This window comes from Pan paniscus, chromosome 1, assembly GCF_029289425.2.
Source record: "Pan paniscus chromosome 1, NHGRI_mPanPan1-v2.0_pri, whole genome shotgun sequence".
In the NCBI taxonomy this organism is placed as follows: domain Eukaryota; kingdom Metazoa; phylum Chordata; class Mammalia; order Primates; family Hominidae; genus Pan; species Pan paniscus.
Window position 1 is genome coordinate 175025560 of NC_073249.2, and position 18985 is coordinate 175044544.

The window sequence follows — 18985 nt, forward strand, 5'->3', positions numbered from 1 at the left end:
AACAAATGTAATGAAGAAAGTATTATTTAGGGTCAGGTGTGGTGGCTCACGCCTGTAATCCCAGCACTTTGGGAGGCCGAGGTGGGCGGATCACTTGAGGTCAGGAGTTGGAGACCAGCCTGGGCAACCTGGTGAAACCCCATCTCTACTAAAAATACAAAAATTAGCCAGGCATGGTGGCACGTGCCTGTAATCCAGCTACTTGGGAGGCTGAGACACAAGAATCACTTGAACCCAGGAGGCAGAGTTTGCAGTGAGCCAAGATTGCACCACTGTGCTCCATCCGGGGCAACAGAGTGAGACTCTGTCTCAAAGAAAAAAAAAAAGAATTCAGACATAACCATTTGATGTGTTGGTCTATTTTCTTTCAGTTTTTCTATGCATATAAGAAAGTTCATATGTGATAAAAATATTTTCTATATCTTTGTGTTGTGTGACTTTGTGTTCTTTCCATTTAGTGGTATTCATGGGTAGTTTGAAATATCCAGATGAGAATGGATTTGATGCCTTCCTGAAGAAGCATGGGGGTAGTGATAATGCCTCAACTGATTGTGAACGCACTGTCTTTCAGTTTGATGTCCAGAGGAAGTACTTCAAGGAAGCCCTTGATAGGTAACTAACTCTAAATATACTTTAATTTTAATGATCTAATGGCACTTTGCAAATGTAAATAGAGTGTTCTTGTACAGTAGAATTGTCACAATACTTTACTTGGACCAGTCATGGTGACTCATGCCTGTAACTCAAGTACTTTGGGAGGCTGAGGTAGAAGGCTCGCTTAAAGCCAGGAGTTTGAGACCAGCTTGGGCAAAATAGTAAGAACCTGTCTCTACAAAAATAAGTAAATAAAAAATTAGCCAAGCATGATGGTGAGTGCCTGTAGTCCTTGGTACTCAGGAGGCCGAGGTGGAAGGATTGCTTGGGTCCAGGAATTCGAGGCTGTAGTGAGCTACAGTCACACCACTGCACTCCAGCCTGGGTGACAGAGTTTGTTTGAGACCCTGTCTCAAACAAAACTTTATTTGGAGAAAAAAGCTGTTAAACTGTTAAATACACTTTGACTCTTGTTCTATTATATATAGTCTTTGTATTAAAGATTAAAATAAAAGTCAACACCTTTTGGGTTTTATTAATTTTATTAATAATGTATTCTCTGTTGACTCATTATGACTTTTTTTTTTTTTTTTTTAAAGAGATATGGTCTTGCCATGGTGCCTAGGCTGGAGTGCTGTGGTGCAATTGGCCATCAATTGCATGAATGCATGGCTCAGTGCAACCTCAGCCACCCAGGCTGAATGTGCCACCGCTCCCAGCTAATTTTTAAATTTTTCTGTAGAATTGGGAGTCTCTCTGTATTGCCCAGGCTGGTTTCAAACTCCTGGCCTCAAGTGATCCTCCTGCCTCAGCCTCTCAAAGTGCTGGGATTATAGGTGTGAGCCACTTTGCCCAGCCACTTAAAAAACAGAATTTAGTAGAAAATATGGAGAAACAGAGAAGCAAAAAAGGGATAAGATTGCCTCCAATTTTATAATCTAGAGATAACCACCATTAATGTTTTGGTATAGACCCATCTATATTTTTTAAAGTATACTGATCATATTGTTCATACCCTTTTATAATTGTTAATTTTAAGCAAGATATATCATTTTAACTTACATAATTTATAAAACATGATTTTTAGTGATTGTATGTTATTTACATTGTATAGAAGTACCATAAGGTGTTTAATCAGTTACATATGATTGGACAGTTGAGTTGTTTCCAGTTTTCTAATACTGTGATGATTATCCTGATCTCTGTGAATATCCTTAATTATTTCTATTAAGTTCTAAGAAGTGAAATTGCTAAGTATATTTGCAAATATATTTTTAAGACTTTTTTTTTCTTTAAGCTTTTGAAATTCATTGCAAAATTGTTTTCCAGAAAGTTTGTCAGTACAATAGTAGAAGTTTGAGATTACAGGGTTGCAGACCAAAGTCTACCCCGGAAAAAAGTAGAAAAGTAGAAAAAAGTTATACCTAATTCTAGATATATGCAAGATTGAAATGTAAAAGAAAAAAGAAACCTCACATTTGTCTAGTATAATGTAAGCTCCTTCAGAGCAGGAATTTTTATCTATTTTTTGTTGATACATCTGCAAATCAATAATTTGGTAGATACTCAGATTTGTTAAATGAATTAATGCAGTTCCTGTATAGCAAAAATTACCATAAAATCAAAAGATAAATGACCAAAAAAAATTTTTTTAAAACATGACAGAGATCTAATATTTTTTTAAAAAATTGGCCTGGTGTGGTGGCTCACACCTGTAATCCCAGCACTTTGGGGGGCCGAGGCGGGCGGATAACTTGAGGCCAGGAGTTCAAGACCAGCCTGGCCAACACGGTGAAACCCTGTCTCTACTAAAAACACAAAAATTAGCTGGGCTTGGTAGCATGTGCGTGTAATCTCAGCTACTTGGGAGGCTGAGACAGGAGAATTGCTTGAACCCAGGAGGCGGAGGTTGCAGTGAGCTGAGATCATGCCATAGCACTCCAGCCTGAGTGACAGAGTGAGACTCTGTCTCAAAAACAAAATAAAATAAACAAGATAAAATAAAAAGAAATTATCTCTTTTCTTAAGAGATTAATTTGATCTGGAAAAATCCTTTGGACATATTCCTATAAATTGGAAGCATATGCCACTATTTATTTATTTTTTTTGGAGACAGTCTCACTCTGTTGCCCAGGCTGGAGTGCAGTGGTGTGATCTCGGCTGACTGCAGCCTCATGCCTATAATTCTAGCACTTTGGGAGGCCAAGGTGTGTGGATCACTTGAGCCCAGGAATTCGAGACCAGCCTGGCCAACATGGTGAAACCCCATCTCTACTAAAAATACAAAAATTAGCTGGGTGTGGTGGCGCAGGCCTGTAATCCCAGCTGCTTGGGAGGCTGAGGCACGAGAATTGCTTGAACCTGGGAGACGGAGGTTGCAGTGAGCTGAGATCGCACCACTGTACTCCAGCCTGGGTGATGGACCGAGACCCTGTCTCAAAAAAAAAAAAAGAAAGATAAATCAATGAAGGCAATGCAAATGATGCCTGAGATGATCTTTCCTATAAATTTAGACAGGATCAGCAATACCTTCAGAGGAGACTTTAACCATACAACTTTGAAGAAAACTGCATCTTTACTCTTGTTACAGAGTTCTCAGCTCTTAAGTTTTACAAAATCCAAACAGGTCTTTGTATGTGTGAAGAAATCTTAAGCAGAAGACAAGTTGAATTTTTACAACTTTATATTTAGCTTTGTCCATATACAAAGAAGGAAAAATAACTGATTTTATTGGGAAAAAGGATAGGCAAATGGTATGTATGATATGAATACATTCTGGCCATCTCAGAGATTATGAAATTTGGTATAAAATGTAGTTAAGAAATTTGTTTTGTTTCCTTTTAAAGAGTTGTTCTAAATATGTTTTGTACAAGGACTGCTTCAGCATCTAAGAATATCACCTTACACATTTATTTTTATTTAAAAAGAAAGCCACCCAATAAGAAAGCCACTGCATTAATAGGATAAATTAATGAGAATATCAAATCATAAATTTATGCCATAAGTAGAGCATTATAGGATGCAAATACTATAATAAATGCTATAATATTATACTTCTACAATGTATAAGGAAAAGCCTTTATACATGTGTAATATGCTCTTATATAACATGGATTAAGTACCTGTTTTTAATAGGTTAGCAAAATCTGATTCCCTCACACAGGCCACATTGTTTATAAGTATCTTGGATTGTTTAAATAAACAGCTGAGGAAATGACTAAATTTTTACTCCAGTTAAGTAAGTGAGCATGGAAGCCGTCTTTACCATGGTGGCGTCTTCTATTTTCAGTAAATTTGAACTTTATTTTATCAGTATTTCATGGTAAGAGTGACAAATATCAAAGCTTAGGATGTCCACTTCTAACAGGAGACCCTCCCCATTATAAGCGGGAATACAAAATCTTCACTTTCAGGTTGTGAAAAAGGATGAGGCGTCCTGAGTAGTTATAGCCTAGATTCCAAGTGCCTGAGTATTCTGGGGAACCCCAAGTCTTGATTGTAGCTTCATGGGCAGAACTGGTAGTGTTCCCAGGAGCCTGGGAGAAGCAAACATAAGGCATCTCAAAAGGAAGATGCCTTCCTTCTAGGCCCTAAATTGTTACAAATATTTTTTCAAGTAAAATAACCAACATTCAGTCAAAAATAAGCAGGTACTCAGGAAAATAATACAACATGATTGAGAACAGATAAACAGATTCTGAGACATCTCAAGTACTGGCATAGTTACACACAATTTCTAAAATAATTATACTTTCTATTTTTTAAGAAATAAAGGCCAGACGCAGTGGCTCATGCCTGTAATCTCAGCACTTTGGGAGGCCGAGGCGGGTGGATCACGAGGTCAGGAGTTTGAAACCAGCCTGGCTAATATGGTGAAACCCCATATCTACTAAAAATACAAAAATTAGCCGGGTCCGGTGGCGGGTGCCTGTAGCCCCAGCTACTTGGGAGGCTGAGGCAGGAGAATTGCTTGAACATGGGAGGCAGAGCTTGCAGTGAGCCGAGATAGTGCCACTGCACTCTAGCCTGGGTGACAGAGCGAGACTCTGTCACACACACACACACACAAAAGAAATAAAAGACAAATTTGAATATACTTGCAAGGAATAAGAAACTGTCAAATATGACCTAGGAAATTTGTAAAATGAAAAGATACATCTTGAACTGAACTATGATAAAAAAAATTGAAAACGTCATGGACAAGTTTAAGAGTAAATAGAGTTGAAGATAGAATTAGTAAGCCAGAAGATAAGACAGAAGGAATTAACCCAAGTATAGCATAAAGAACATATATAACCCAAATATAGCATATAGCACAAAATTAAAAATACAAAGAATATGAAGCATAGAAGATAGAATGAAAACATCCCATGTATTTTACTTGTAGTTGTAGAAGGAGGAGAGAGAAAATTGAAGTAGAGACAACAGTTGAAGGGTTGATCACTGGAAAATTTTCAGAACCTGTTGTAAGACATCAAATCAGAGGTTAAAGTCTAATAACTTCCAAAAGGATACATTAGAAGAAATATGGAAAATTTTTGCCAGATAAATGAGAAAATTTTCTTCAAAGGAAGATGAGTTACACTTACAGATGACTACTCAACTTCGTGCTCTGAAGGAAAATAACTACCAACTAATAACTAGAATCATAAATTGTACACTAAATAAAAATATCTTTTAAGAATGTTAGTAGGCTGGGCATGGTGACTCATGCCTATAATCCCAGCACTTTGGAAGGCCAAGGCAGGTGGATCACTTGAGCCCAGCAGCTGGAGACCAGCCTGGGTAACATGGTGAGGGAAAAAAATTAGCAGGGCATGATGGTACATGCCTGTAGCCTCAGCTACTTGGGATGCTGAGGTGGGAGGATCACCTGAGCCTGGGGAGTACAAGGCTCCAGTGAGCCGTGATGTGCCACTACACACTCCAGTCTGGGTGACAGAATTAAATAAAATTAGTTTCATTATTTAAGTCAACAGAAATTATCCAACCCATCATTAATCATACCAAGTACTGAAAAGAAAAAAAATGCCCCAATATATCTAGCAGGTAGTTAAGTTAAAAGTTACCTTATTGCAAGCAAAAGTTAAAAGTTTTTTAAAGAAGCCTGAGCAATATAGGGAGACCCTGTCTCTATAAAAAATTTAAAGATTTAAAAAAAAATGGTAGTGCACATCTCTAGTCTCAGCTACTTTGGAGGTTGAGGCAGGAGGATTGCTTGAACCCGGCAGTTTGAGGCCGCAGTGAGCAGTGATTGCGCCACTGCATTCTAGCCTGAGTGATAGAGTGAGACACTATATCCAAAAAAAAAAAAAAAAAAGTTTACTAAACATTTTAGGAAATTAATTTTTTAAATCATTCTATTTTGCTGGAAAAACACCAATACACCAATCTTTGAATAATTTTTAACAATTTAATTGCATTGCTATTATGTATTTATATAAGTGGTAATTTGTATATGTAATTTGATACATCACAGTTTATATAATTAAAAATTAATTTAAAAAGCAGATAAAATTATAAGATTAACTTAAATACCAAGTCTTTAAAATTCTAATTTAACTTTTAACTGAAACGTTTTTAATCATCTGTAACCTTGCATTGAACTAAAAAAGTAAGCTTTATATACTCTATAAAAACATGGATATACATAACATTACATAAATAGACTATCTGTGACATTACAATTTTACAAAGGAATGAATAGGAGAACATTTCCGAAAAGGCTCCTAAGGGTTGATAATGGAAATAAAAAGGGTTGATAAACATTGGGTTAGAAATAGGTATATAGGTAATAAAACTATAAAGAAAAGGAGAGAAATTACTACTATACATTCAGGATATTTCTTGAGGTAAGGGTAGGAGCTGGGTGCTTCTAGAGTGTTGACTATGGTCTTTTTCTTCACCTGGGTGGGCCACTCAGGTGTAGTTTATATGTTCATGTTTTGTTAACTTTTCTGTATGATTGTTATTAAATATATTTCACAATGAAAAAGTTAAAGTAACGTAGATATTAGTTTAATCTATAGAAATGCAGATTATTTAGATTTTATATACTTAGGATTGTGAATTAAATCTCCAACTTAGTAAGTTTCTTAATTAAAATAATAGATGTTGATTGATGAAAGTGAACAAAAACGGAAATGCCAGTTTTGTTTTTTGTTCAGATGGGCCCAGTTCTTCATCCACCCACTAATGATCAGAGATGCAATTGACCGTGAAGTTGAAGCTGTTGATAGTGGTAAGAGGAGTACTTTATGTGTAACTACAGTTTTTTCCTTCATGAAACCAGTTACTTATTACATTTATCCTTCTTTATCTCTAGACCATTTTATCTTTATATTTTAAAGGACTAAATTGAAATATGTGTTATGTTTGTTCCTGAAGTCATTCAACATCTAATTCAGTGTAGATTTGAAGTAAATGAAAAGGATGGTGGATTTTAGTTTTTTCATCCTTTGTTTTTCGAAGGTTTTACCATAGGGGCTAATCTTTTGAGATTCAAAGATTGAAGACTATAAAGGAAAAGAATGTGCTTATATAGGGTGAGGCTTCATTATAGCTCTGTGCTATAAATATTCCTTAATTACATAGTACCAATAAATATCACCATTGTATATTATCCCTGCTTGATTTATTTAAGTATTAGAAGCATTTAATACTAGACTTGAGGGGACTTCCAGTTCATATAGGTTAGGCTTGGCTTATAGCACTGCAAGTCTCTGTATTTGTTCCACTTTTTGTAGTATTTTCCTCCTTGGTTTGATGCAGCGTCTAGTTCTAATAATGATGTAAAGCATTTACTAGGCTGAGTAAACTACAGATGGCTAGAGTGATCTATCTGGAAGTCAACAGACCCCTGTTTAACTTACAGAAGTGTCTAGCTGTGGCATTCAGTTTATTTGTAAAAAAGGATGGAATGGTTAAGCTCCTCCTAGCTCCTTGGAAATCAAGGATTTATTTTCTTTATTTTTTTACTTGCCTACCACAGTGTCTGTTTTACCTTAAACCCAGTTAAATACCTGTTGAATGGATGAAAAAACAAAACAACTAAGGATAACTGTAAAAGCACTTTCCATATTTTGAGACTCAAGAACTGTTATCTGTGTCTTAAATGCTTTCTAGTATGTTTTTCTTTATACAGTTTCTAGAGTGGGTTGACACCAGTGTTTAAACAAGCAGACCTTTAATTAGATTTTACAATTTTAAGCCAGAATATATTTTATTGTGCTTTGAAAAATTATGCTGAAAGAAATATATATGTATATACACACACAGTATGGAGTTTTGGTTTATGCTGAACTAAAGTAAAAATTCTGTTGTGCTTTTGTTCATGATCTGCCTGCCTCGGCCTCCCAGAGTGCTGGGATTACAGGTGTGAGCCACTGCGCCCGGCCGAGAAATTATTTTTAATAATTGACTTTTTATTTTAATGATGGTTTATACTCACATAAACATATATAATTGCCTGCATAGTATGTCTTAGTGATTGAGATGAAAGGCATGTCCAATGCCTTTTAAAATCTTAATTATGTGTCAAAGTGCAGTCTCTATTTTTATTTACTTACTTCTTTATTTTTAATGTTTGTTTCCTTTCCAAATATGGTCTCTAAGTGTTCAGATATTTATACTCTATTTTTATCAGTTGCAAGGGGTCTTAAATCACTTTTCGTAGATATGTTTACATGTCTGCTATATTACCTGTTATTGCAGAAACATGGTGGCTTAAAATAAAACATTTATTTTCTTACAGTTTTGGAGGAATGGAATCAGGTACGTTAGATAACTTCCTCAAGGTTGTTGAGCTTAGTGTCAGAACTGCAGTTCTAGCGGTTTTTAGTCCATTTGGGCTGCCATAACAGAATCCCACAGACCGGGTGGCTTCTAAACCACAGAATTGTTTCTTACATTTTTGGAGGCTGAGAAGTCCAAGATCAAAGAACTGGCAGATTTGGTGTCTGGTGACAGCCTGCTCTCTGGTTCATAGAAAACTGCCTTCACTCTTTGTCCTCATACAGCAGAAGGGGCAAGGGAGCACTCTGAGGTCTCTTTTACAAGGGACTAATCCATTCATGAGGGCTCTGCCCTCATTACCTAATCATTTCTCATTGGCCCCTACCTCCAAATACCATCACATTGGGGATTAAGTTTCAACATAGAAATTTTGGGTGGGGGGACACAAACATTCAGTCTTCAGCAGTAGCTAAAGGTATTTCTGACTTCAAAGTGGATTGTTCTTAGCCATCATACTTTATTACCAACATAGTTGGTTTTGGAAGAAATTTAAACAATATATATGACCAAATTCCCAGATAAAAGGATTAATATTTTATTAGCATTTTCATCAGTAAAATCTTGTACATAGCATCCTAGAGCTGAAACTTTCAGATTATTAACTACCTTGTGTTTCATTTGAAAAATAAGAGTAAGACTCTGGTAAGCTGAATTGATTTACCCAAAATTACAGGTCACATTAAGTTATAGAGCCAGGCCTGGATCATTGAGTTTCCCACTTCAGTCGTATAACACGTGATTCATGAAGTTAATTTTGTTAATTCCTTGCTTTCTGTTCTGTAAGTTTGAATTTCCATATAATAAAGGAGATACTGAATTTTGTTTTATTATGTGTTTATTTAAAATTGACAGAATATCAACTTGCAAGGCCTTCTGATGCAAACAGAAAGGAAATGTTGTTTGGAAGCCTTGCTAGACCTGGACATCCTATGGGAAAATTTTTTTGGGGTAAGATACTAAATACATCATCTTATTTCATATTTTCTAGTTAAGATTTAGAATAAGAAAAGTTGATAAAGAATTGAAAATTATAAAGCTAGAGTCCCTAGGTACCTTTTACCTTTTAGGATAGCTAGTTAGCCTTTCAAACACGAAGTTGTTAAATATGCCTCTATTTCGTTCTCTAACAGTGAATATAGCAAGAGTAACACCTAACATTTTGTGAATGCTTTTTAAGTGCCAGATACTGTGCTAACACTACATGAATTATCTCATTTGATCATTATCACAATGTTCAGAGATAGGTACCATTATCATCTCCATTTAAAGATAAACAGGTTTAGGCCAGGCGTGGTGGTTCACACCTGTAATCCCAATGCTTTGGGAGGCTGAGGTGGGAGAATCACTTGAGACCAGTTCAAAACCAGCCTTGGCAACATAGTGAGACCCCATCTCTATTTTAAATTTCAGTCAAGTTATCTCATTTGTTTAAATCACACAGATAGTAAGTGGTGGATGTGAGATTTGAACATCTATTTATCTGATTATAAAGTCTGTGCTCTACCTCAGCCTGACATTTCCATTTGTCAACAGAGTTAGCAATAGTTTCTGTAAGAGTTTTTGAACTGCGACTTAATTTTGTTCATCTAGTAAACTGTTTAACTGGTGTCTGTTTTTCATAATGACATTTTCTTAGTGGGAGGATTTAATTACAGCCTCATATTAATACTATTGACTATAGAGTAAAATTTAGGATGAGATGATCTGAATTATTCTTTAAAGGGTGTTTTGTTTCCCTGTATATTTCTGTACAGTTATATACATTTTATAGGGCATTCTTGCTTCATGTGTTTTATTTTTAAGAATTAAATAGCCGGGCGCGATGGCTCACGCCTGTAATCCCAGCACTTTGGGAGGCCGAGGCGGATCATGAGGTCAGGAGTTCGAGACCAGCCTGGCCAAGATGGTGAAACCCCGTCTCTACTGAAAATACAAAAATTAGCTGGGTGTGGTGGCTCATGCCTGTAGTCCCAGCTACTTGGGATGCTGAGGCAGGAGAATCACTTGAACCCAGGAGGTGGAGGTTGCTGTGAGCTAAGATCGTGCTATTGCACTCCAGCCTGGGCGACAAGAGCAAAACTCCGTCTTTAAAAAAAAAAAAAAAAAAAAAGAATTAGGCAAAAATATTATTAAAATAATTAGAAAGAACCTGGATTGAATACTGCTAGACTAATTATTAAGCAAGGAAGCTTAGGGAGTTATTGTCTGTTTTTTTAAGGTTTTCCCAGAGATTAATTCCTTGGATATTAAAATATACTTCAGAATTGTTTCTTATGCATTTTTGTCTTATTAATATTAATACATTATTGCACACTGGTTCAATATTCTTGAGTCCCTTGGGTTATTTCATTAATCATGTATGGTAGCAAAATATGCATTGATGATGTAGAAGACTTTTAACACAGTTAACTTAGTTATATCTATAATTTTTTTCATTCTTTTATAGGAAATGCTGAGACGCTCAAGCATGAGCCAAAAAAGAATAATATTGATACACATGCTAGATTGAGAGAATTCTGGATGCGTTACTACTCTTCTCATTACATGACTTTAGTGGTTCAATCCAAAGGTAACTATTTATTATGGCTCTTAGAGTTACCTTGAAGTAGTGCTTTCTTAGGATTTGTTTGCCTGTATCAGTGTTGTAGTGTACTATTAATTACTTCAGTGCTTGACCTTAATACAAAGTAAAGGAAATCAGAACTTGGAGATGTCATGTAGCTAGTGGCAAAGCTCAGGGAAACACAAGATGATGAGATTCTCAGGCAAATTTTTTTCTGTTACAGAAATAGGTCTTATCTGTAAGATAAGATATGTAGGCTGGTCTGTGAATGTACTAATATTCTAATAGGTCATGAATTGATCTTTTAAGCCACCTTCAGCTGCAATTGTATCTGTGGTTTTACATTTACTCTATATTGATTACAAACTCTTACAGGGCAAAGTGTTGGTTTGTTCATTCTTACATAAGGTCCTGTAAAAATGGCATGATTAATTGAGATTGACATGGTGACAATTTAAGAATTATCTTAAATATAAAATACTGATGAATACCTCTATGGCAGAACTATCTTAAATGTAAAGACTGATGAATATCTCTATTTTCCTTCTTTTATCATTGGCTTCAGTAACTCACATTCACTTTTTCTCATTAAGGAAATCATGGAAGCTTTCTTTTGTTTTCTTTACATTTCAACCTACTTGTTTTTCAAAGTTAGTAAATTGCTAAATTATTCCTTTTAACATACCTTATAGTTTGCACATTTCTATTTGAAATGCTAATCCTCTCACCCTAATGTGATTCCCCTTTTTATAAAGTTTTGCTTTTTACATTGTCAAAATTAAGATCAAATCTGACTTGGCTCTTAGATGTAAAACATTTTCGCATTTATGATCAAAATGAGTTCACTAAAGTTGACTTGAAGGTAAAGTTTCGTGGTATGGTAGATTCTTTTGTTTAAATTGCTTCTAGGTTCCTTTTACATTTGCTAAATTAGGCAATTCCATATTTGGTATTCCCCAAGTTAATTCACAATTTTTGATTATTGTGTTTGCAAATAATTCCATGTGTTTTTCTTGAACTAGTTATTCTGTTTCTTTTGTATTCTCTTCCTCTGTGATGGCAGATATAAGAGCTTATTAATGCTTATTTCAAAATTTTAAAACAAGTCCTAGAGTTTTTGTTTTTTAGCAAGACAGGGTTTTGCTCTGTCATTCAGGCTACAGTGCAGTGGCACAATCATAGCTCATTGTAACCTCAAATGCCTGGGCTCAGGTGATCCTCCTGCCTCTGCCTCTGAGATAGCTGGGATTACAGGCCCCAGCCACTGTGCCTAGGCTAGAGTTTTGATGAAAACTATGTACAATGTAGATTTCATAGGATTTAGATTTTTAGCATTAATTATACCATTTAAGAGTCAAACATCTATATAAATAATATAAATTCAGAAATTGATTAGTCTGAATCCCATGTTTTATATAATGGGGTTCTCTATTGAGAATTAGTGAAATTCATGTGCCTGGTAGAACTAACAAATACTCTTCAATGATGGTCACTCAGATAAAGCAAAAAGTTTCCTTTTTCATTTAGATCTGTTTTTTACTATAAATTTCAAAAGAATTTCTTACTAAATATAAGAAGTGAATCAAAGGAAAACATAAATCATATATATGTATGATTTATATATATATAAAGCCTAAAAAGAAGACCTATGAGTTAAAACCTCAGCAAGTGTACATTAATGTAAAACAAGTGGAATATAAAAGTACTGATGAGATGGCAAAAAGGAGAGGTTAATGTAATATGGGTTAGTATGGAAAACCCTTCCAAGAGGATGTAAGTTTTAGAATGGGCGTAGGATGGTTGGCATAATCTTATCTCTTGGTCCTTCACACTAGCCTAATGCTAAAGATATATTTTTTTGTTAAACTTGTGTGCCTTTTCTGACTTTACCAGGGAGAAATAAAGGAGTCTCACAAAATTCTGTGTGTCGTAAGGTTTTCTTTTCTACTGTTATTTTTCCTGTTCATCCATTACTGGTTCAGGAGTGGCAAGTAATGGCCAAATTAAAATATCCCTTTGTTTTTTAGCTAAAGATCTCTGAGAAATCTAATTGCATTTCTACCTTGAATAATGTCATTGCATTTTCCTGTCTCTTCCCTGCCCTCCCCTCTCAAGAAACACTGGATACTTTGGAAAAGTGGGTGACTGAAATCTTCTCTCAGATACCAAACAAGTAAGATATTTATTTTCATACATCATACACCTTCAGAGTTAAAGAGACCATTATCTTGTATGAGTCCCAAAGGTTTTTTGCTTTTTTATTTTTACACAGGTGATAGAATTAAGACCTAAACAAACTTAATGACTGTCAAGATCACACAGCTTTTGAGTGGGTAAACTAAGATGACAAGCCAAGTTTCCATAGTTCAAAATTTACAGGCTTGTAAATGTATATAGTAAGCAATAATTCTGAAAAATTTATGCCTCCTTTTACATTTATTTAGAGCTTTTCTGTGATACGAAAGAAAATACTATATGAGAGGCAGAAGAATATGCACACTTACATCCCCCGTATTGGGACAAATTGTGTTCTGAAAATTTGTTTTTTTTAAGTCAGTTGTTTGGATATTGCACTGGTTTTCCCCATAAAAGAAGTAATCTTTTAGATGATGGCTGACTTTCCATACTGCCTGAAAAACTTACTTCATATAGTCAAACCAGATGTTCTTTTATAAGAAATTGTATGTAGAGTTTCAGTTCAGGATGATTTAAACATTTTTTCTCCACCTCAAATTCATCAAAATAGTACAAATATTTAAAAGATACATTACTGCTACCTTTTTGTTACAAAGTTTACAAAAAATTTAATTCTGAAGCAATGAAATCTTTCTTCCTGTACTTAGTAGTTTGCATTTTAACAAAATTAATGAAAACAGATATTTTTTCTTGCATCAGATGGGTAACCTGTGGATTTTCCCAATTAGTCTTCTAATACATAATTAGAAACCAGCATAAAATGTTAGAATAACTTATAATGACAACTGATTGGTTATTATTAATTTGGCTTTATATGAATTTCCATTGATAATTAGCAGTGCTTTTTGGTATGTAAAGGTAATCAAGAGCATGACAAATTTGTGGGGCTGTTTTTTCTGATTAGAAGTCTTGAGTGTGAACTATGGAAATGTCAAATGTGAAACTTTAATAAAATCAGAGGTGTGTTTAATAGAGGAATTCATTAGGTTCTGTCAATCCCTGATGAGCATTAAAAAAAATCTCATATATTATTCACTAATAACTTTGGTTCCTTAATTAGACAGGTTAAAAATTCTTTGAGGCATTTAATACTAATTTGCATCAACTGTGTTTTGGAAGAAATATTAAAGTTACAATATCTTCAACCAGAGTAGAAGCCCCTAGGAGGGACCAAGTCTTCTAAATACCACAGTGCCTAATATAGTGCTTTATACCTAATATTCACTTCATGTATAATCGTTGATTTTAAAAAAGTATTATCTCTAGTTTGTTTCTTTCTGGAATGGCTTTGTCTAGGAGGAGAACTGAAATTAAATGAGGCTGATAGAGTCAGTAAATATTGGGGTGAGAGGGGATCCTTTAAATTCATTCTCTATCTCTTGAGTTGTAAAGACTTTTGAGTTATTGGGCTGAGGCTAAGAACAGATTGTGTAACTGAAGATTTTGTGGCTGTGTTGCCATCTATTTGTTCATGCCTGGGATGCTTTCCAAGAAGGAGTATGTAGAATAGATTATAAATATCTCTCAGTTAGATATCCCTAAAGATATTGCTTATAAAGGCTTTTGCCAGTTAAATTTGTATGTATTTGTTTTATTTTCAGTGGGTTACCCAGACCAAACTTTGGCCATTTAACGGATCCATTTGACACACCAGCATTTAACAAACTTTATAGAGGTTTGTGAACCAAAAGTTTAAAACTGTTTGAAATAATGTTAGCACATTCTCTATAACCTAATTGAAGCTGCCAATTTTCATTGAAAATGAGAACACAACAGAAAATACAGCTGGGTTGGAAAGGAAGTAGATGGGCAATGGAGATCTAATTAATAATAGATAGCAGACCACTGACTAGCTGCAGATCGATTGATTCTGGTGCCCTGCTGCTACTTCAGTCTATTTCATGCTTTCTCCTTGTTTTACCTTTCTTCCCTTTTGTTCTCTGTTTTGTTAAATTTTCATTCATGTTCTCTGCTCTTTTGCCTTTAAATGAATAAAAATAGACGAGAGGGAAAACACTTTGGAAATCGTTTCCTTTTAAATTCATTGTGAAAGTAATATTTGCTAAATAAAAATATAAAATGTCAAGAAATGGGAGAGAAATCACCCTTAAATCTTACCATGAAGAGAAGTCGTTTGTATCGGATTTCTTTTTTTTTTTTTTTGGAGACAGAGTCTCGCTCTGTTGCCCAGGCTGGAGTACAACGGCATGGTCTCAGCTCACTGCTTCGCCTCCCAGGTTCAAGCGATTCTCCTGCCTCAGCCTGCTGAGTGGCAGTGATTACAGGCACTCACCACTATGCCCAGCTAATTTTTGTATTTTTAGTAGAGACAGGGTTTCACCATGTTGGCCAGGCTGGTCTCGAACTCCTGGCCTCAAGTGATCCGCCTGCCTTCGCCTCCCACAGTGTTGGTATTACAGGCATGAGCCATCACGCCCAGCCTCCAGATTTCTTTCTGATTTTCTAATAGGTATATTTTCTTAACAAAGTCAAGATTATAAAGTATATATATAATTCTGTCTCCTGCTTTGTTTCATTTAATAGTATACCTGTAATAACTACATAATGAGTTGTGTGATTACATTATAATTTACTTAACAATTTGCCTACAGTGAATATTGCAGAAACATTCTTAATTCACCATCTCTCTTTATTCTATCACGGCAGATTTTTTTTTCTGTTTTTACTAATTGCCTTAGGTATTCCCTCCTTCTTCACCCCATTACCAGTCTCTTTCTTTTGCTTTCCCCTAATCAATGACTGTTTTGTTACACGCTTCTGCTGCTGGCTCCATTCTGTTAATATTAAGCCAACTCTTTCCAGAGACAACTTACTTTTTATTGTATTCTTTCTGGTTTTAGGTTTCCTGTTCATAGAATAATAGCATTGGGAAGAATCCTAGAGCTACTTTAACCCAACTCACTCATTTTACTATGAGTAAACAGATTCAAAAAGATTTAAATGCAAGTGATTTTCTCAGGTCATGTAAGCACATATAGCAAGATAGTGGTAGGACTGAATTTCAGCCATGGGTCTCCTGACTCCTAGTTTTGTATCCTCTCTTGCAAGAAGAGATCCATACACAGCAGCATTTCATATCCTCATAGTTCTTTTATCCCTGCTTTCTCTACCTCTGAAACCAAATAAAAAAGAAATTTACAAAAATTGCATTATTCGAGTTGAAAATTGGCAAGTTGAAACAATAACTGCATTGTACTTAACCTTCCCTTGTTTATTGGAGGATAAATATATTGAATTTTAAACATTCTTGTAGTAAAAGTCATAGAGAAACACTTACATCTGTTCTTCTGGAAAATATTTTTGTTTAGTTGTTCCAATCAGAAAAATTCATGCTCTGACCATCACATGGGCACTTCCTCCTCAACAGCAACATTACAGGTAAGAGTTTAAGGGAAAATTTACTTCATTAGAACCAAGTGAGAATAATTTTTAAAGCATGCTAAATGGTTTAAGTTTGGGGGTTCTGAATTTATAAACATAGCAATACAGTAACCTGGAACTTGATTACTCCGGGAGCTTTCAAGCCTTGCTATGTATTTTACTATTTTTTGGATATAAAAACTAGAGCTTTCTCAGTTATAGTGGCCTTTCTTAAGTCTTTGAAATTAAGTGTTTAGTGTGAATGCTAACTTTTGTAATTTGTTTCGATCTTGTCAAAAATAAAGTTAAATAATTTGGGCCTGGCAGACTGGCCAACATAGCGAAACCCTGTCTCGACTAAAAATATCAAAAAACTAGCCAAGGCGTGGTGGCACACACCTGTAATCCCAGCTACTCAGGTGGCTGAGGCACGAGAATTGTTTGAAGCTGAGAGGTGGAGGTTGCAGTGAGTTCATATTGCGCCACTGCACTCCAGCCTGGGCGACAAAGCAAGACTCTTGTCTCAAAATAATAATAATTTGGATTGGTAATGTGACTAGGGTACATAAATCCCAAGGATTTACTTCTCTGAATTAGGGCAGGTTTATGCAAATTGGGAAAGGAGTTCTACTTGTCTGTATAGTTATCTTATATGAGCAGTGTAGCATGGGCCAGAGAATTATTTAAGTTAAGGATCAGTCAATGCCTACAAATGCTTTTCCAATTAGAAATAAATGCTAATCAACTGATAAAAATTTAACTTTTTTGGGAGGGGGGGTGGGGCTCAAGCAGTCCACTCACCCTGGCCTCCCAAAGTGCTGTGATTACAGACATGAGCCACTGTGCCCAGCCAAATTCATATTTTAAACAAGGTTGTATGGGCTTTAAGGATTGCTTAACATAGTTGAAAATCATATCTTGACTTTCAAGAATTTACTGAATTTAACTGTGTAACCTAATTAAATTTTCTCATATATACAGAAATATACAGAAAACTCAATTTTTTTCTGTATGTCTTTGTGGTAGGAATACTTTAACAAAATTACAGTAGAGGCCAGGGGGAAAGACAATTTGAACAGCATGTGCACAATTACTTGGACTATTACATTATTAGTATGTGATAAAGCATTTTTATACTTGTTATTGCATTTTCATGAAAACTCTGTGAGTAAGTAGTTGGGCAAGTGAAGAGAAAAAGAATACGGTTAAGTATCTTGCTCAAGGTCATGATTTACTTAAAGGAAAAACTAAAACTAGAATCAAGATTTTCTGACCCTCTGAACAACACATTTCACTTTACCACAGAACCCAATGTGGTACCAAAAGCTTTTACAGACAGTAATTCATACCTATATTAGGTTCTAGACTGATAAGGAATCTACATTTCATATTGGGTGAAGCAAAAAGATTTATCATGAGAGCAGATAAGTTTGGTGTCCAAGAGAAAAAGTAGTGCCCTTAAATTTTGGGATGATTGTACTCTTCAGTAATCTCAAATGAAAGAGTTAATTTTACTATATTTTCTGTTTTTATCTTCCTGCTACTAAATTAATTACAATTTCATGTTTAGTGGACATATGTGAGAATAAGTTTGTGATTATATTTTCAATTATTGTAGCTTTAGAGGTAATATTTTCTGGTATATTTATACCTTTTATTTTTTTCTTCTGACCATTAAATTTTTTTAAAAGGGTGAAGCCACTTCATTATATATCCTGGCTGGTTGGACATGAAGGCAAAGGCAGCATTCTTTCTTTCCTTAGGAAAAAGCAAGTATTCAATTAATAAGTATTTTCAGTATAGCAATCTCTGAAAAATAATAGACAATAAGTATTATATAATGCATTCTTTTACTTTAGCTGCCAGGAAGCCTAGAATAAAATTTAATGCTTAATTATAGTCATTTTAATAACTTACATTATTTTAATGGCCATATTATATTTGTGTATTTCCTTGTAAGCCACCTTTTAGCCCATTGTTGGAAGTTATTTGTACACAAAATTTTAAAAAATCATAAATGAAATTAATAGATTCCAGAATTACATAAAAGAATTAGCTCTAATCAAGAATTTATATTTGACTGAATGGTAAAGAAATCAATTATTTAAATGCTATGGATCTCCAGGCTTTCCTAACCCCCAAGGCTAGACTTTAATGAAAACTTCATTGGGTAGGTAAATCATAATTAATAGGTGAGACTGCAAATGGTATATGCAGCCATGTTAGCAGAATGTTTCCTAAGCATTAAAGCACCTGTTTAAGTCACCTATAGCCAAATAATAGAAATACAATTTTAGAATCAAGACTAATATATTAAAGTAATTCCTTGTTTGATTTTTCTATAAATGAATAGTATGAGAATGGAAGGATAGATGAGACATTTAAATAAGTATTTTTAAGACACTTTCGTGTACTAGAACATTCAAAGAAAACTAAGAGGGGAGAGTTAACTATAAA

The 18985-nt window shown here is 34.9% G+C and overlaps 1 protein-coding gene across 2 annotated transcripts in view; it reads left to right on the top strand.

Annotated features, from left to right (window-relative positions):
• The window catches only part of NRDC (nardilysin convertase), a 91751-nt gene that overhangs the window by 44659 nt on the left and 28107 nt on the right, over window positions 1–18985 (top strand). For both annotated transcript variants that reach the window (XM_003829557.5, XM_003829556.5), the window contains 8 exons: window positions 459–612; window positions 6762–6835; window positions 9241–9336; window positions 10835–10957; window positions 13067–13124; window positions 14749–14822; window positions 16477–16546; window positions 18220–18297. In XM_003829557.5, the coding sequence (XP_003829605.4) occupies window positions 459–612; window positions 6762–6835; window positions 9241–9336; window positions 10835–10957; window positions 13067–13124; window positions 14749–14822; window positions 16477–16546; window positions 18220–18297 (727 nt within the window). The remainder of the gene's footprint in view (window positions 1–458; window positions 613–6761; window positions 6836–9240; window positions 9337–10834; window positions 10958–13066; window positions 13125–14748; window positions 14823–16476; window positions 16547–18219; window positions 18298–18985) is intronic.